This window comes from Mesoplodon mirus (assembly GCF_964341445.2).
Source record: "Mesoplodon mirus genome assembly, chromosome: 7".
In the NCBI taxonomy this organism is placed as follows: Eukaryota; Metazoa; Chordata; class Mammalia; order Artiodactyla; family Ziphiidae; genus Mesoplodon; species Mesoplodon mirus.
This window is the reverse complement of record NC_138983.1, coordinates 116,361,735-116,374,082: the sequence shown is the minus strand read 5'-3', so window position 1 is coordinate 116,374,082 and position 12,348 is coordinate 116,361,735. Positions and strand designations below refer to the sequence as shown.

At 38.5% G+C, this 12,348-nt stretch overlaps 1 protein-coding gene across 3 annotated transcripts in view; it reads left to right on the top strand.

Annotated features, from left to right (window-relative positions):
* SLC35F2 (solute carrier family 35 member F2) overlaps positions 1-12,348 on the top strand; it is a 59,787-nt gene that overhangs the window by 25,972 nt on the left and 21,467 nt on the right. For all 3 annotated transcript variants that reach the window (XM_082628963.1, XM_082628964.1, XM_082628962.1), the window contains exons 2-3: positions 6,637-6,812; positions 8,765-8,892. In XM_082628963.1, coding sequence (XP_082485089.1) covers positions 6,637-6,812; positions 8,765-8,892 — 304 coding nt within the window. The remainder of the gene's footprint in view (positions 1-6,636; positions 6,813-8,764; positions 8,893-12,348) is intronic.

The following is a 12,348-nucleotide window of genomic DNA, read 5'->3' as shown; positions in this document are numbered from 1 at the left end:
TGTGCAAAGAATGTTCTGAATTTGATAAAGTTATCAACCCCTTGATTAGCTTTTTAGTGCCCTGTACTTTGGACATCCAATGCCCTCCTGACATACGGAGAAACAGTGTTAATACTGGTAGCAGGGAAATTAGGCTAGACCCTTTGTTTCCTGGCTGCAAGGTGAGGTGCAGGGATCCTTTGAAGAAGGTGTTTCCTAATATAAGCTCTGTTATAAAATAATGGAGAAGTGAAGGAGGGTAAAGAGAGGAATGTGGGGAAAGGTGAGTGAGGACAAAGAGGTACAGGAGGTAAGAAGATATCAGCTGTGAGAGACGACCTCATTTACTATCCTAAGACCATGTTCTATAGCGGGCACAGCAGATGTGCAGTGGTCAGACAATTTGTGCACAGACTCTGCTCCTGAGATGATCTTAGGGAAGACACACCCCTCTTCTGGGCCACAGTCTCCTCAACTTAAAAAAGTGGGCATTAGTAACAAAATCTAGCAATTCTGAGACTTTGTTCCATGGAAGAGAGGAGGAGAAGTTTAAAGAAAGGAGGTCATTAAACAATGAAATACCAGAAAATTGGAACCATTTCCTTGGCCAGGTACCCTTCCCCACATGATTCCAGAGGGAAGTATGTGGCTGGGGACAATGACACAAAATGAATGCACTTTTTCACTCTTTGGATTTGGCCTATACTTCTGTAGGTTCCCAGTACACCATACAGGACCCAGTGGTGAATTTCTTATGCCTAGGATAGGGCAGCATAACATCCAGAATCAATGCAAACTATGCCTCCTTCAGGAAGAAATGAGCATAAGAGAAAGAGGTAGCAACCCGCAGATCCGGTTTGCCTCATCAGCCTGTGACAGGTAGAACATCCCTAGAAAGAACACTGCTCTGGGGCTTCTCTGGTGGTGCAGTGGTTAAGAATCTGCCTGCCAGTGCAGGGGACACGGGATGGAGCCCTGGTCCGGGAATATCCCACATGCCACGGGGCAACTAAGCCCGTGCACCACAACTACTGAGCCTGTGCTCTAGAGCCTGCAAGCCACAACTACTGAAGCCTGCAAGCCACAACTACTGAAGCCTGCACGCCTAGAGTCCATGCTCCAACAAGAGTCCAACAAGAGAAGCCACTGCAACGAGAAGCTCACGCACCGCAACGAAGATCCAACACAGCCAAAAATAAATAAATATATAAATAAATTTTTTAAAAAAGAATACTACTCTGTGGGAGCAAGTCCTTAACTTCTTGCTCACCTGGGTGAAAATTTCCTTTGGTAGCCTAGTAAAATGTCTTTGGATCTGGCCATTTCCTGATATAATTTCTGCCTGTTGAAAGGTGAAGTTGCTTCATTTCCTTCCTTTTGAAAGTAACAGAGTAAACTACATGGGGTAATATAACCCTTTGAAGAGCATTTTAGCAAAACAAGTAAAGTTGAAGACATGCCCTAAAACCAATGATTCTACTCTTAAATATATCTCCAGAGCAAATGATTTCTTTAAACTTCATGACACAAATAGAAACTCATTATATTTGTAGAGTACTCTGAGTTCACTGCTTCCAGCAGATGTCTAGATGGTACCCATCAGGCCATCCTGAGTGCGGAGGAGATTATATGTTAACACATAAGTAACCCATTTGCACTAGTTTGCTAAAACCCAGAAAAACTCTTAGATATCTATGTCAGGGGACATACATATGAATGTTTGTAGAGGCATTGTTTATAAGTGCAAGAATAAATTGGAATACAACCTAATAATCGATAAAAGAATGGATAAATAAAGTGTGATATAATCACATAGTGGAGTACTATACAGTAGTGGAAAGGAATGAACTAGAACTAACATATCAATATAGAGGACTCTCTTGAACAATGTTGATCAAAAAAGCAAGTTGCAAAAGTATACATTTAGTAATGATGCTGTTTATATAAAAATTTAAAACAGACAAAACAATTTTATACATTGCATAAGGATACTTCTGTAAATATGAAAATATATGGAAATGCATTGAATGTTAAATACCAAGTTCTAGAAAGTACTTATCTCAGGAGGGCTAAGAGATTGGGGAGAACACAAGGGGGATATGTTAATTTTGCCAATATTTGTGGAGAGAGAGTAGAGCAGGAAGAGCAGTTGGGGAAATTTGCTGCAGTTCAAACTGTAGAGCGCTTCCTCCTTGAAATGCCACTTACTCTTGCTTCCAGAGTGTTTTTCCTTGTTTTATCCCTGCCTCTCTCTGGCCATGCCCTTTCATCCCCATCTCTAATTCCTCTTCTTCCTCTGCCCCTTAAATGTTGCTGTTTCCCAGAGTGTTTTTTTTTAAATAAATTTATTTATTTATTTTTAAATTTATTGGCTGCATTGGGTCTTCGTTGCTGCACGTGGGCTTTCTCTAGTTGTGGTGAGAGGGGGCTACTCATCATTGTGGTGGGACTTCTCATTGCGGTGGCTTCTCTTGTTGCAGAGCATGGGCTCTAGGCACATGGGCTTCAGTAGTTGTGGCACACGGGCTCAGTAGTTGCTCTGCAGCATGTGGGATCTTCCCGGACCAGGACTTGAACCAGTGTCCCCTGCATTGGCAGGCGGATTCTTAACCACTGAGCCATCAGGGAAGTTTCCCAGAAAGTTTCTTTTTTACCCACTTTTCTTTTCAATTTTTAGGTATATGTTTTAGTGATCTCATTTATATCCCAACTTCGATTACCACTTTTATGATCATGATTCCCAAATTTATTTCTCCAGTCCAATCCTTTTTCCCAGCTCCAAACTGTCTACTGGACATTTCTTCTTGACTTTCTCATAATTAAACAAAACCCAGCATGTCCAAAATGGAGTTAATCTCTTTTCCAAATGTGCCTTTTCCTTTTGTCTTTGGGATCTTGATTAATTACATTGTTATCTACACAGGTGTCTGATCCAGAAAACTGGGTATTATATTAGATAGATCTGTCTCTGTCAATTTTCCTCTTTAATTGGCTTCCATGGCAGGAATTAAGGGTTAGGTTTTGGTGCTCTGTGTTGTGACATAATGTGCCATGACATATTTAGGGACCAAGGAATGCTCAATTCCTGCCTTGCTAATCTCTTTACTCTCTCCTATTCAGAAGATTTCAATGAGCTTACCACCAGCAAAATAAGATACCAACTTTAGAACCTGTTTTAGATCTCTTCTTGATCTCGATTCTATTGACTTTTCCATCATCTGCTGCTTTTGTTTTTCTCTTACACTCTGGGTTATAGCTACACCGACCCACTTGAAATCCCTGAATGTGCCATATTGTTTTAGAACTCTGTGCCTTGGTACTTGCTATTCCTTCCGCTTGAGATACCTTTCCTTACTCTGCATGTCTAGTGAACTCCTGAGGTTCTTGTAACTAGCCCATTTTTGTACTTGTCTGTCTGTACCCTAATTACTAGTTTATGTGCCTACTTATCCCCAGTGGTCTCTGAGCCTCTGAGGCACAGGGAGTGCCTATCCAGTTTTGTATCTTCATGGCCTGGCAAATGGTAGATGCTCTATAAGTATATATTTAGGGTTGACTTACCCAGCAAATTTCCCCTTTTTCTTTTTGCCTGTGTTAGGATTGTTTGAGATTAGTTGCAAATTACTGAAGCAAATATTCCAAAGAAAAAATACATTGTAAACTCTTAGAACAGATAGTCTCTGTCTTCGGCAATTTGGATATTTTCTATTGTGCTTAGAGCAACTCTGGAAGGAAGTATTTATGTAGAGAACATTTAAATAAAAGTTGCAGTATTCTCACTCCTGGTCCCTGAACCTTCCAGGAACTATATGTCTTCATCATCTCTTTTAATTTCTTTTAAGGTTTCTTTCATGTTTTCACCCATATTGCCTTCTGCTCATCTACCAAACTTGTTTGTGTCCCTTCTTTAACAAGATAATAATTAAACAAACAAACAAACAAGCAAAAGACTTGTCCTCAACACACTGCTTGTTCTTCAAACTCTTTCCCCATCGCTATTCTCCTTTTCATTATTAAAAAGAAAAAAAGAGCTATTTATGTTTGGTGCATTAATTTGCTCATATTCTACTCACTCAGCCCACTAGAATCTGACTTTAGTCATTACCACTAACAAACTGCTTTCCTTCCAAGCCATCTAGCACCTTCCAGCTTGCCAGTCCAACTGCGTCTCTTTAGCCATGATGACAACTTTTCTCTCTGCAGTTTTTGACACTGTAGTATTGATCTCATCCTTCTTGAAATGTTTTTCTACTCTTAGTTTCTGTATCATGGCACTCATAATTTCTTGTCTTTCTCTGACTATTGAACTTCATTGGGGAAGTGGGGAAGTGTCTTATATTTGAGGTAACCATATATTTGGGCATATCTGGTAATTTCTTTATCCATTTACATTCACTTGACAAATATTTATTGAGTGACAACAAAATGCCAGCACTGGATATGTAGTGGAGAGTAAAACAGATATGGTCTTTCTGAAGTCCAGGGTTTCAACCTTGTATTTGTTATCTGTTGCTACTGTGTAACAAATTACCTCAAATTTAGTGGCTTAAAACAATACACATCTGTTATCTCATAGTTTTTATGAATCAGGCATCTGGGCATGGCTTAGCCCTGCCCTCTGCTTCAGGGTCTCTCATAAGGCTGTAGTCATGGTGTCGGTCAGGGCTAGAGTCTCATCTGAAGTCATGACTGGGGAGGAAATCTGCTTCCAAGCTCATGTTGATTTTGGCAAGATTTATTTCCTTGGAGAGTGTTGGACTCAGGGTCTCAGTTCCTTGCTGGTTGTTGACAAGAGGCCACCCTTAGTTCCTTTCCATGTGGGCCTCTCTATATATAGCAGCTTGTTTGATCAGAGCCAGCAAGGAAGAGAATCAATAGAGTTGGGTAGCAATATGGAAGTTATAACCTCAGGTAATGTATCCATGGAAGTGGTATCCTGTTTTTTGGGGGTTTTTTTAAGTTTTTTTTTTTAAATTGAAGTATAGTTGATGTACAATATTATATAAGTTACAGGTGATTCACAATTTTTAAAGGTTATACTCTATTTATAGTTATTATAAAGTATTGGCTATATTCCCTGTGTTGTACATTATGGTGTCCCATTAATTTTCTTGTATTCTAATGGTTAGAATCAAGTCAAAGATCCAACCCATGTTCAAGTGGAAGAGATTACACAGAGCAAAACTACCCAGAAACAGAGATTCACTGGTGGCCATCTTAGAGTCCGCCTGTCACAAACCTCTTAATGTTTTTCTCTTAGACCTTCCAGCCACCTCAATTTCTAGTGCTCTCAAATTGAGCTCAGTACTCCCCCCTTGCCCAGACCTGCTTCTCATCCTGTATTCTGTGTCTTGGTCAGCAGCCTTATATCTATCCAGTCATCTAGTCCGGAAGCCCAGAGATCATTTTCAATACCTCCTCCTGAGATTTAATGGATCACTAGGCTCTGTGAGTCTTTCACATCATTCTCTACTTAACATTCACACTGATGTGGCTTTAGTTCAGCCATGGATCATTATATTAACCTTCTAACCTTCAGTCCTTCTCACAGTAACCAGAGTTACCTTTTTATAGTCTGGCCTCTACTTACTTTTCCAGGCTTCTTGCCCTCCACTCTTTGCTGTTGACCTTATGCCTTAGGCATAGGCCACTCGATATTTCCTGAACCCACCATTGCATGTTCGTGCCTCTACATTTGGTCCTACAGTTACTTCTTCCTGGGTTCCCTTCTCCCTACTTCTTCCTCTAGAAATCTCTTATATACATGCTTCCAAACCTAACTGAAAAATCACCTCTTCCATAAAACTTTTCTCAGTTTTCTCCCTGCCTGCTAACTCCCTCACTCAGAATTAACCAATAATACCTGTGTGCTCTCTCAGCCCTTTAATCACACCACTGTTATAAGACTGTTGTTGGGTAGTTTGCTTTCTGCAGTTTCATAGTTGGTTGTTAAGGTACTTCTCTTTTAAAATGCCAAAGGGTAGGGTCTAGATCTTATTCTTCTCTGGATCCAAAGTGCCAACCTCTGGAACAGTGATTCACAGTCTTGGCTGCATTTGGAATTACTTGGGGACCTTTGAACTCCACTGAGTTCTGGGCCCACCCCCCGAGGCGACGATATGATTGGTCTCAGATGCAGCCTGGGATATTAGCATTTTTAAAAGCTCCATGATTCTAACGTATAGGTAACATTGAAAGCCTCTGCTTCTAGTTGAAGGAACCAAGTCTCTGGGAGAATGAAAGGATGAGAAAATGTTAAACATTTAATGAATAGGAAGACTTTAAAACTAGAGTTAAAGTTGAGTTTTAAAAAATCATACACACATAATTCAAATAAAATATGACATAGCTAAAGTAATCAAAATGATCTCTAAATAGATCATCAGTGAACTGGAGGAATATGTATTTTTGTGGTAATGAGGGGAAAATTAGAAATGTAAAAGAGAATAAAACTGTAGTCTCTCAAAATCCAACAATTTAATTTTTGTGCATATGAAGTAAGTGATAAAATGAAATAAAGAACCACCTGGAATTGTTAGCATTTTCCTTTTGGTTTAGCCCTAAAGTGTGTGTGTGTGTGTGTGTGTGTGTGTGTGTGTGTGTGTGTAAGATATAACTTACTTGCCAGTTCCTCTGATTTCCTCCTTTATTTTCTAGGAATATTTTGAAAACAATTGCCCTGGGTCAGACGTTGTCCTTGTGTATATGTGGGACAGCCATCACCAGCCAGTATTTGGCAGAAAGATACAAGGTGAATACCCCCATGCTTCAGAGCTTTATCAACTATTGCTTGCTGTTTCTAATTTATACAGTGATGCTGGCATTTCAATCAGGTATGTCAAATGTTGGAATTACCTTTTCAACAAATTATCTTCATAAAAATTTTTGGCTCTTGACGTTCAAAAAATAAAATATGGGGCAAAACCAAGAACAGGAAACTACTGCTGTTTTTATAAAAGTTATTAGAAAAGTATGACACCTTTGAATTCTATGAAATTGGTGACTAGAGCTTTGTGTATAACTCTCTGAAATTGTTGATTAAAATAAGTAGCACCAAACTGTAATGTAGGAGTTGTCTAAAAAAAAAAAAAAAAGTGTAAATGCCATTACAAATTAGGTCTTCTTTTTTTCCCCCCATGGTTGATATATTTAAAAGACAGTATTAGAAACACTTAAAAAGTCAAGAACCTCACTGTCCAAAATATGTATTTACAGCTAAGTGGAGAATGCTAAATGGACCACCAATTGCACGTATTGATAGATCAAGTCTATGTTGTGAGAGAAACAAAACAAGGAATTGGCAAGGAATTAACATCTTATCACTGGCTGGTTAAGTTGTTTTAGAATCATTGTAGAATTATCATTTCTAGCTAACTATTTATAAATGGGAAAAACTAGGCTAACATTATTGCACCAGGTATCATTTTAACTGCTTAACTCATTGAAGCCTCCTAACAAATCAAGTGAGTATTATTATTATCTCCACTTTATAGATGAGTAATCTGAGGCATGTAGTACTTAGATAACTTGCTGTAAGTCATGCAGGTGGAGCCAGATTTCAACCTAGGCAACCTGCCCCAGAGCCCATGCACTCACCACCATGCTGTATTAGGGGCTTCTTGTCATGATAAGAGCCATCCTTCCCACAAAAGAAGAGTATGGTATTATAAAAAAAAATTAAATAAGATTGAATTCAAGAGTGTAAAGACAATGGGTAACCCAGACTGACTGGTAGGGTGCAATACTCCCATTTTCATCACATTTAAGGCATATAATAAAATCAGTGTGGTATTTGCTAATCGTCTTTTAATATGAACCTTAATACATCAATGGTATTTCTATGTGTCAGGATAAATAATTTATTTTGAAAGAAAATGGAAACAAGTTGTGGGAAGGGGTAAAGAGATATCTTAAGGGGAAAGCTCCAAATTTGGCAAGAACTTTAGGAGTTGGAAATAGAACTGGTACATGGTTAATAGCCCCAGACGTTTCTCCTCTATGTAAGCATTGGCCTTTAGGAAGTCAGTGTGATTCATAAGTATATCAGTGAAGTCCTCCTAAGGGATTGTTACTAGATGCCTTCCATGCCATATCATCTTGAGGAAGACAAACTGTGTTTTCAGGATGTTCCTGCTGATTGGGATTTCATGATAATTATTTGGCTACGATTCTCACTACCTTTATTTCCTTGCAGGTTATCTTACCCATAAAGCCTTCTTGTATATATGCCAACTCTATATCTCCTTGTGATGCTAGATTCTACAAAGGAATGAATCACAGTTAACTTGAATAAATAGAATTTAGGGGATAAAAGGTGTTTCTTCAATGGTGCCACTAAATCTTTTCTCCATACTTACCACTGGCTTAATTTTCTCTTGAAAGCACATCTTTTCCAAAAGAATGACCACATGCGGAGTTTTCTTTGAAGAAGCTCATGAATAGAGGTTAAATAACCAATGAATTCATAAGAAAACATTTCATTTCCTAGGGATCTGGATGTTATATTTCTGTTGCAGTAGGAAAGGGAATTTAACCACTTTTACTTCCTTTCTCTTTGGTGTTTTCATTGAACACTTGGTCTGTGATGACACCTTAGCTTGGGCCTCATACTAGAAAAAAAATCTGACTGCTGAGCTGTTGCAGGAGTTTGGGTTATGAGTAATGGAAATTAGGAGGGTCCACGTTCAAAATACATAGTAAACCCTTGCTTTGACTCTTTATCTCTAAATTAACATGCATGGAATCATTTCAAGTACATGTACTAATCTAGATTTCTTTCAACCAGGTAGTGATAACCTTTTATACATCTTGAAAAAGAAATGGTGGAAGTACATCCTGCTTGGACTAGCAGATGTAGAAGCTAATTACCTGATTGTCAGAGCATACCAGTACACAACTCTAACCAGTGTCCAGGTAAGAAGGAGTCCTCTTACCAGTTTAGGTTTTATAGCTTTAAAAGAAGAATCTGAGCTCATATGTGCTCACCTAATTTTATTAAGAACCTGTTCACTTGAAGAAAACTTAAGCAGAGGTGGATGCTATCTGTTTTCCAGTGGAGCATATGTGCTAATGAGTAAGGCTTCCTGGAATTACTGAAAACGTGTACAAGTTAATCAGTTCCCAAACTGCTAATGCTATAGTAGAATAGAACAGTTGCTACGAAAATAAACATAAATATTTAGTTGGCAATGGATGCTGTGATGTTGGCAAGAGTTCTGTTTTATGTGTTGCTTAAACATGGCATATAAAGTGGATATACCATTGTGCTATAGAAAAGTTGGAGGTTTGCAAGTAAAGTGGATATTCAAGACAAAAGAACAATTAGAAGGAACCTATGAGACATCTTGGGTAGAGATGGTAGCCAAAAGTAAAACTTATATCTTTATTCCTTTTCTAGGTTTATTCTCACTGGATTGAAAGAAAAATGTTTCTACATAGCAGTACTTTTCAACCTGGTGGAGTTGAGGAAGATTGTTTAAGTTGTCTTAATGTTAGGGAGTTTCCTGGTGGTCTAGTGGTTAGGATTATCAGCTTTCACTGCTGTAGCCTGGTTCTATCCCTGGTTGGGGAACCGAGATCCCACGAGCCGTGTCATGCAGCCAAAAAAAAAAAGAAAAGAGTTGTCTTAATGTTAGCAAACTGTGTGATGTATCATAACACTGACTTCCCATAGCTAACAACAAAATGTGCTATAAATGGAGATGAAAGTAAGATAGATTCCAATACCAGGTTTAGAACTCACAGTTTACTGAATTTAAGACTTTTTTTTTTTTTTTTTTTTTTGCGGTATGCGGGCCTCTCACTGCTGTGGCCTCTCCCGTTGCGGAGCACAGGCTCCGGATGCGCAGGCCCAGCGGCCATGGCTCACGGGCCCAGCCGCTCCGCGGCATATGGGATCCTCCCAGACCGGGGCACGAACCCGTATCCCCTGCATCGGCAGGTGGACTCTCAACCACTGCGCCACCAGGGAGTCCCTGAATTTAAGACTTTTGATGCATCACTTTCTTTTGTTTTGGCCGCACAGCACGACTTGTGGTATCTTAGTTCCCCAACCAGGGAGAGATTGAACCTGCACCCTCAGCAGTGTAAGCATGGAGTCTTAACCACTGGACCACCAAGGAATTCCTGATACATCACTTTTTTATATAAAACAGAGGTGGTCTTATCTCCAAATTTTAGGAACAGGGAAAAACTGAAGTGAGATTAGATTTATTTTAAGAGAAGGATTAATGAAAACAGTATTTTTCCAATGTGAATATGCATTAAATTCTATTATTACCAGAATGCCTTTCTCTCTCTCTCTCTCTCTTTTTTTGAGTTGCAACTTCTTATGTTTCTTTTCTTTCTGTTTTTTTTTTAACATCCTTATTGGAGTACAATTGCTTTACAATGGTGTGTTAGTTTCTGCTTTATAACAAAGTGAATCAGTTATACGTATCTCATTGTAGTTTTGATTTGCATTTCTCTAATGATTAATGATGTTGAGCATTCTTTCATGTGTTTGTTGGCAATCTGTATATCTTTAGAGAAATGTCTATTTAGGTCTTCCGCCCATTTTTGGATTGGGTTGTTTGGTTTTTTTTTGTTATTGAGCTGCATGAGCTGCTTGTAAATTTTGGAGATTAATCCCTTGTCAGTTGCTTCATTTGCAACAAATATTTTCTCCCATTCTGAGGGTTGTCTTTTGGTCTTATTTATGGTTTCCTTTGCTGTGCAAAAGCTTTTCAGTTACATTAGGTCCCATTTGTTTATTTTTGTTTTTACTTCCATTTCTCTAGGAGGTGGGTCAAAAAGGATCTTGCTGTGATTTATGTCATAGAGTGTTCTGCCTATGTTTTCCTCCAAGAGTTTGATAGTGTCTGGCCTTACATTTAGGTCTTTAATCCATTTTGAGCTTATTTTTGTGTATGGTGTTAGGGATTGTTCTAATTTCATACTTTTACATGTGCCTGTCCAGTTTTCCCAGCATCACTTATTGAAGAGGCTGTCTTTTCTCCACTGTATATTCTTGCCTCTTTTATCAAAGATAAGGTGACCATATGTGCGTGGGTTTATCTCTGGGCTTTCTATCCTGTTCCATTGATCTATCTTTCTGTTTTTGTGCCAGTACCATACTGTCTTGATTACTGTAGCTTTGTAGTATAGTCTGAAGTCAGGGAGCCTGATTCCTCCAGCTCCATTTTTCGTTCTCAAGATTGCTTTGGCTATTCGGGGTCTTTTGTGTTTCCATACAAATTGTGAAATTTTTTGTTCTAGTTCTGTGAAAAATGCCAGTGGTAGTTTGATAGGGATTGCATTGAATCTGTAGATTGCTTTGGGTAGTACAGTCATTTTCACAATATTGATTCTTCCCATCCAAGAACATGGTATATCTCTCCATCTATTTGTATCATCTTTAATTTCTTTCATCAGTGTCTTATAATTTTCTGCATACAGGTCTTTTGTCTCATTAGGTAGGTTTATTCCTAGATATTTTATTCTTTTTGTTGCAATGGTAAATTAGAGTGTTTTCTTAATTTCACTTTCAAATTTTTCATCATTAGTGTATAAGAATGCTAGAGATTTCTGTGCATTAATTTTGTATCCTTCTACTTTACCAAATTCATTGCTTAGCTCTAATAGTTTTCTGGTAGCATCTTTAGGATTCTCTATGTATAGTATCATGACATCTGCAAACAGTGACAGCTTTACTTCTTTTCTGATTTGGATTCCTTTTATTTCTTTCTCTTCTCTGATTGCTGTGGCTAAAACTTCCAAAACTAGGTTGAATAAGAGTGGTGACAGTGGGCAACCTTGTCTTGTTCCTGATCTTAGTGGAAATGCTTTCAGTATTTCACCACTGAGGACGATGTTGGCTGTGGGTTTGTCATATATGACCTTTATTATGTTGAGGAAAATTCCCTCTATGCCTACTTTCTGCAGGGTTTTTATCATAAATGGGTGTTGAATTTTGTCGAAAGCTTTCTCTGCATCTATTGAGATGATCATATGGTTTTTCTTCTTCAGTTTGTTAATATGGTGTATCACGTTGATTGATTTGCATATATTGAAGAATCCTTGCATTCCTGGAGTAAACCCCTCTTGATCATGGTGTATGATCCTTTTAATGTGCTGTTGGATTCTGTTTACTAGTATTTTGTTGAGGATTTTTGCATCTATGTTCATCGGTGATATTGCCCTGTAGTTTTCTTTCTTTGTGACATCTTTGTCTGGTTTTGGTATCAGGGTAATGGTGGCCTCGTAGAATGAGTTTGGGAGTGTTCCTCCCTCTGCTATATTTTGGAAGAGTTTGAGAAGGATAGGTGCTAGCTTTTCTCTAAATGTTTAATAGAATTTGCCTGTGAAGCCATCTGGTCCTGGGCTTTTGTT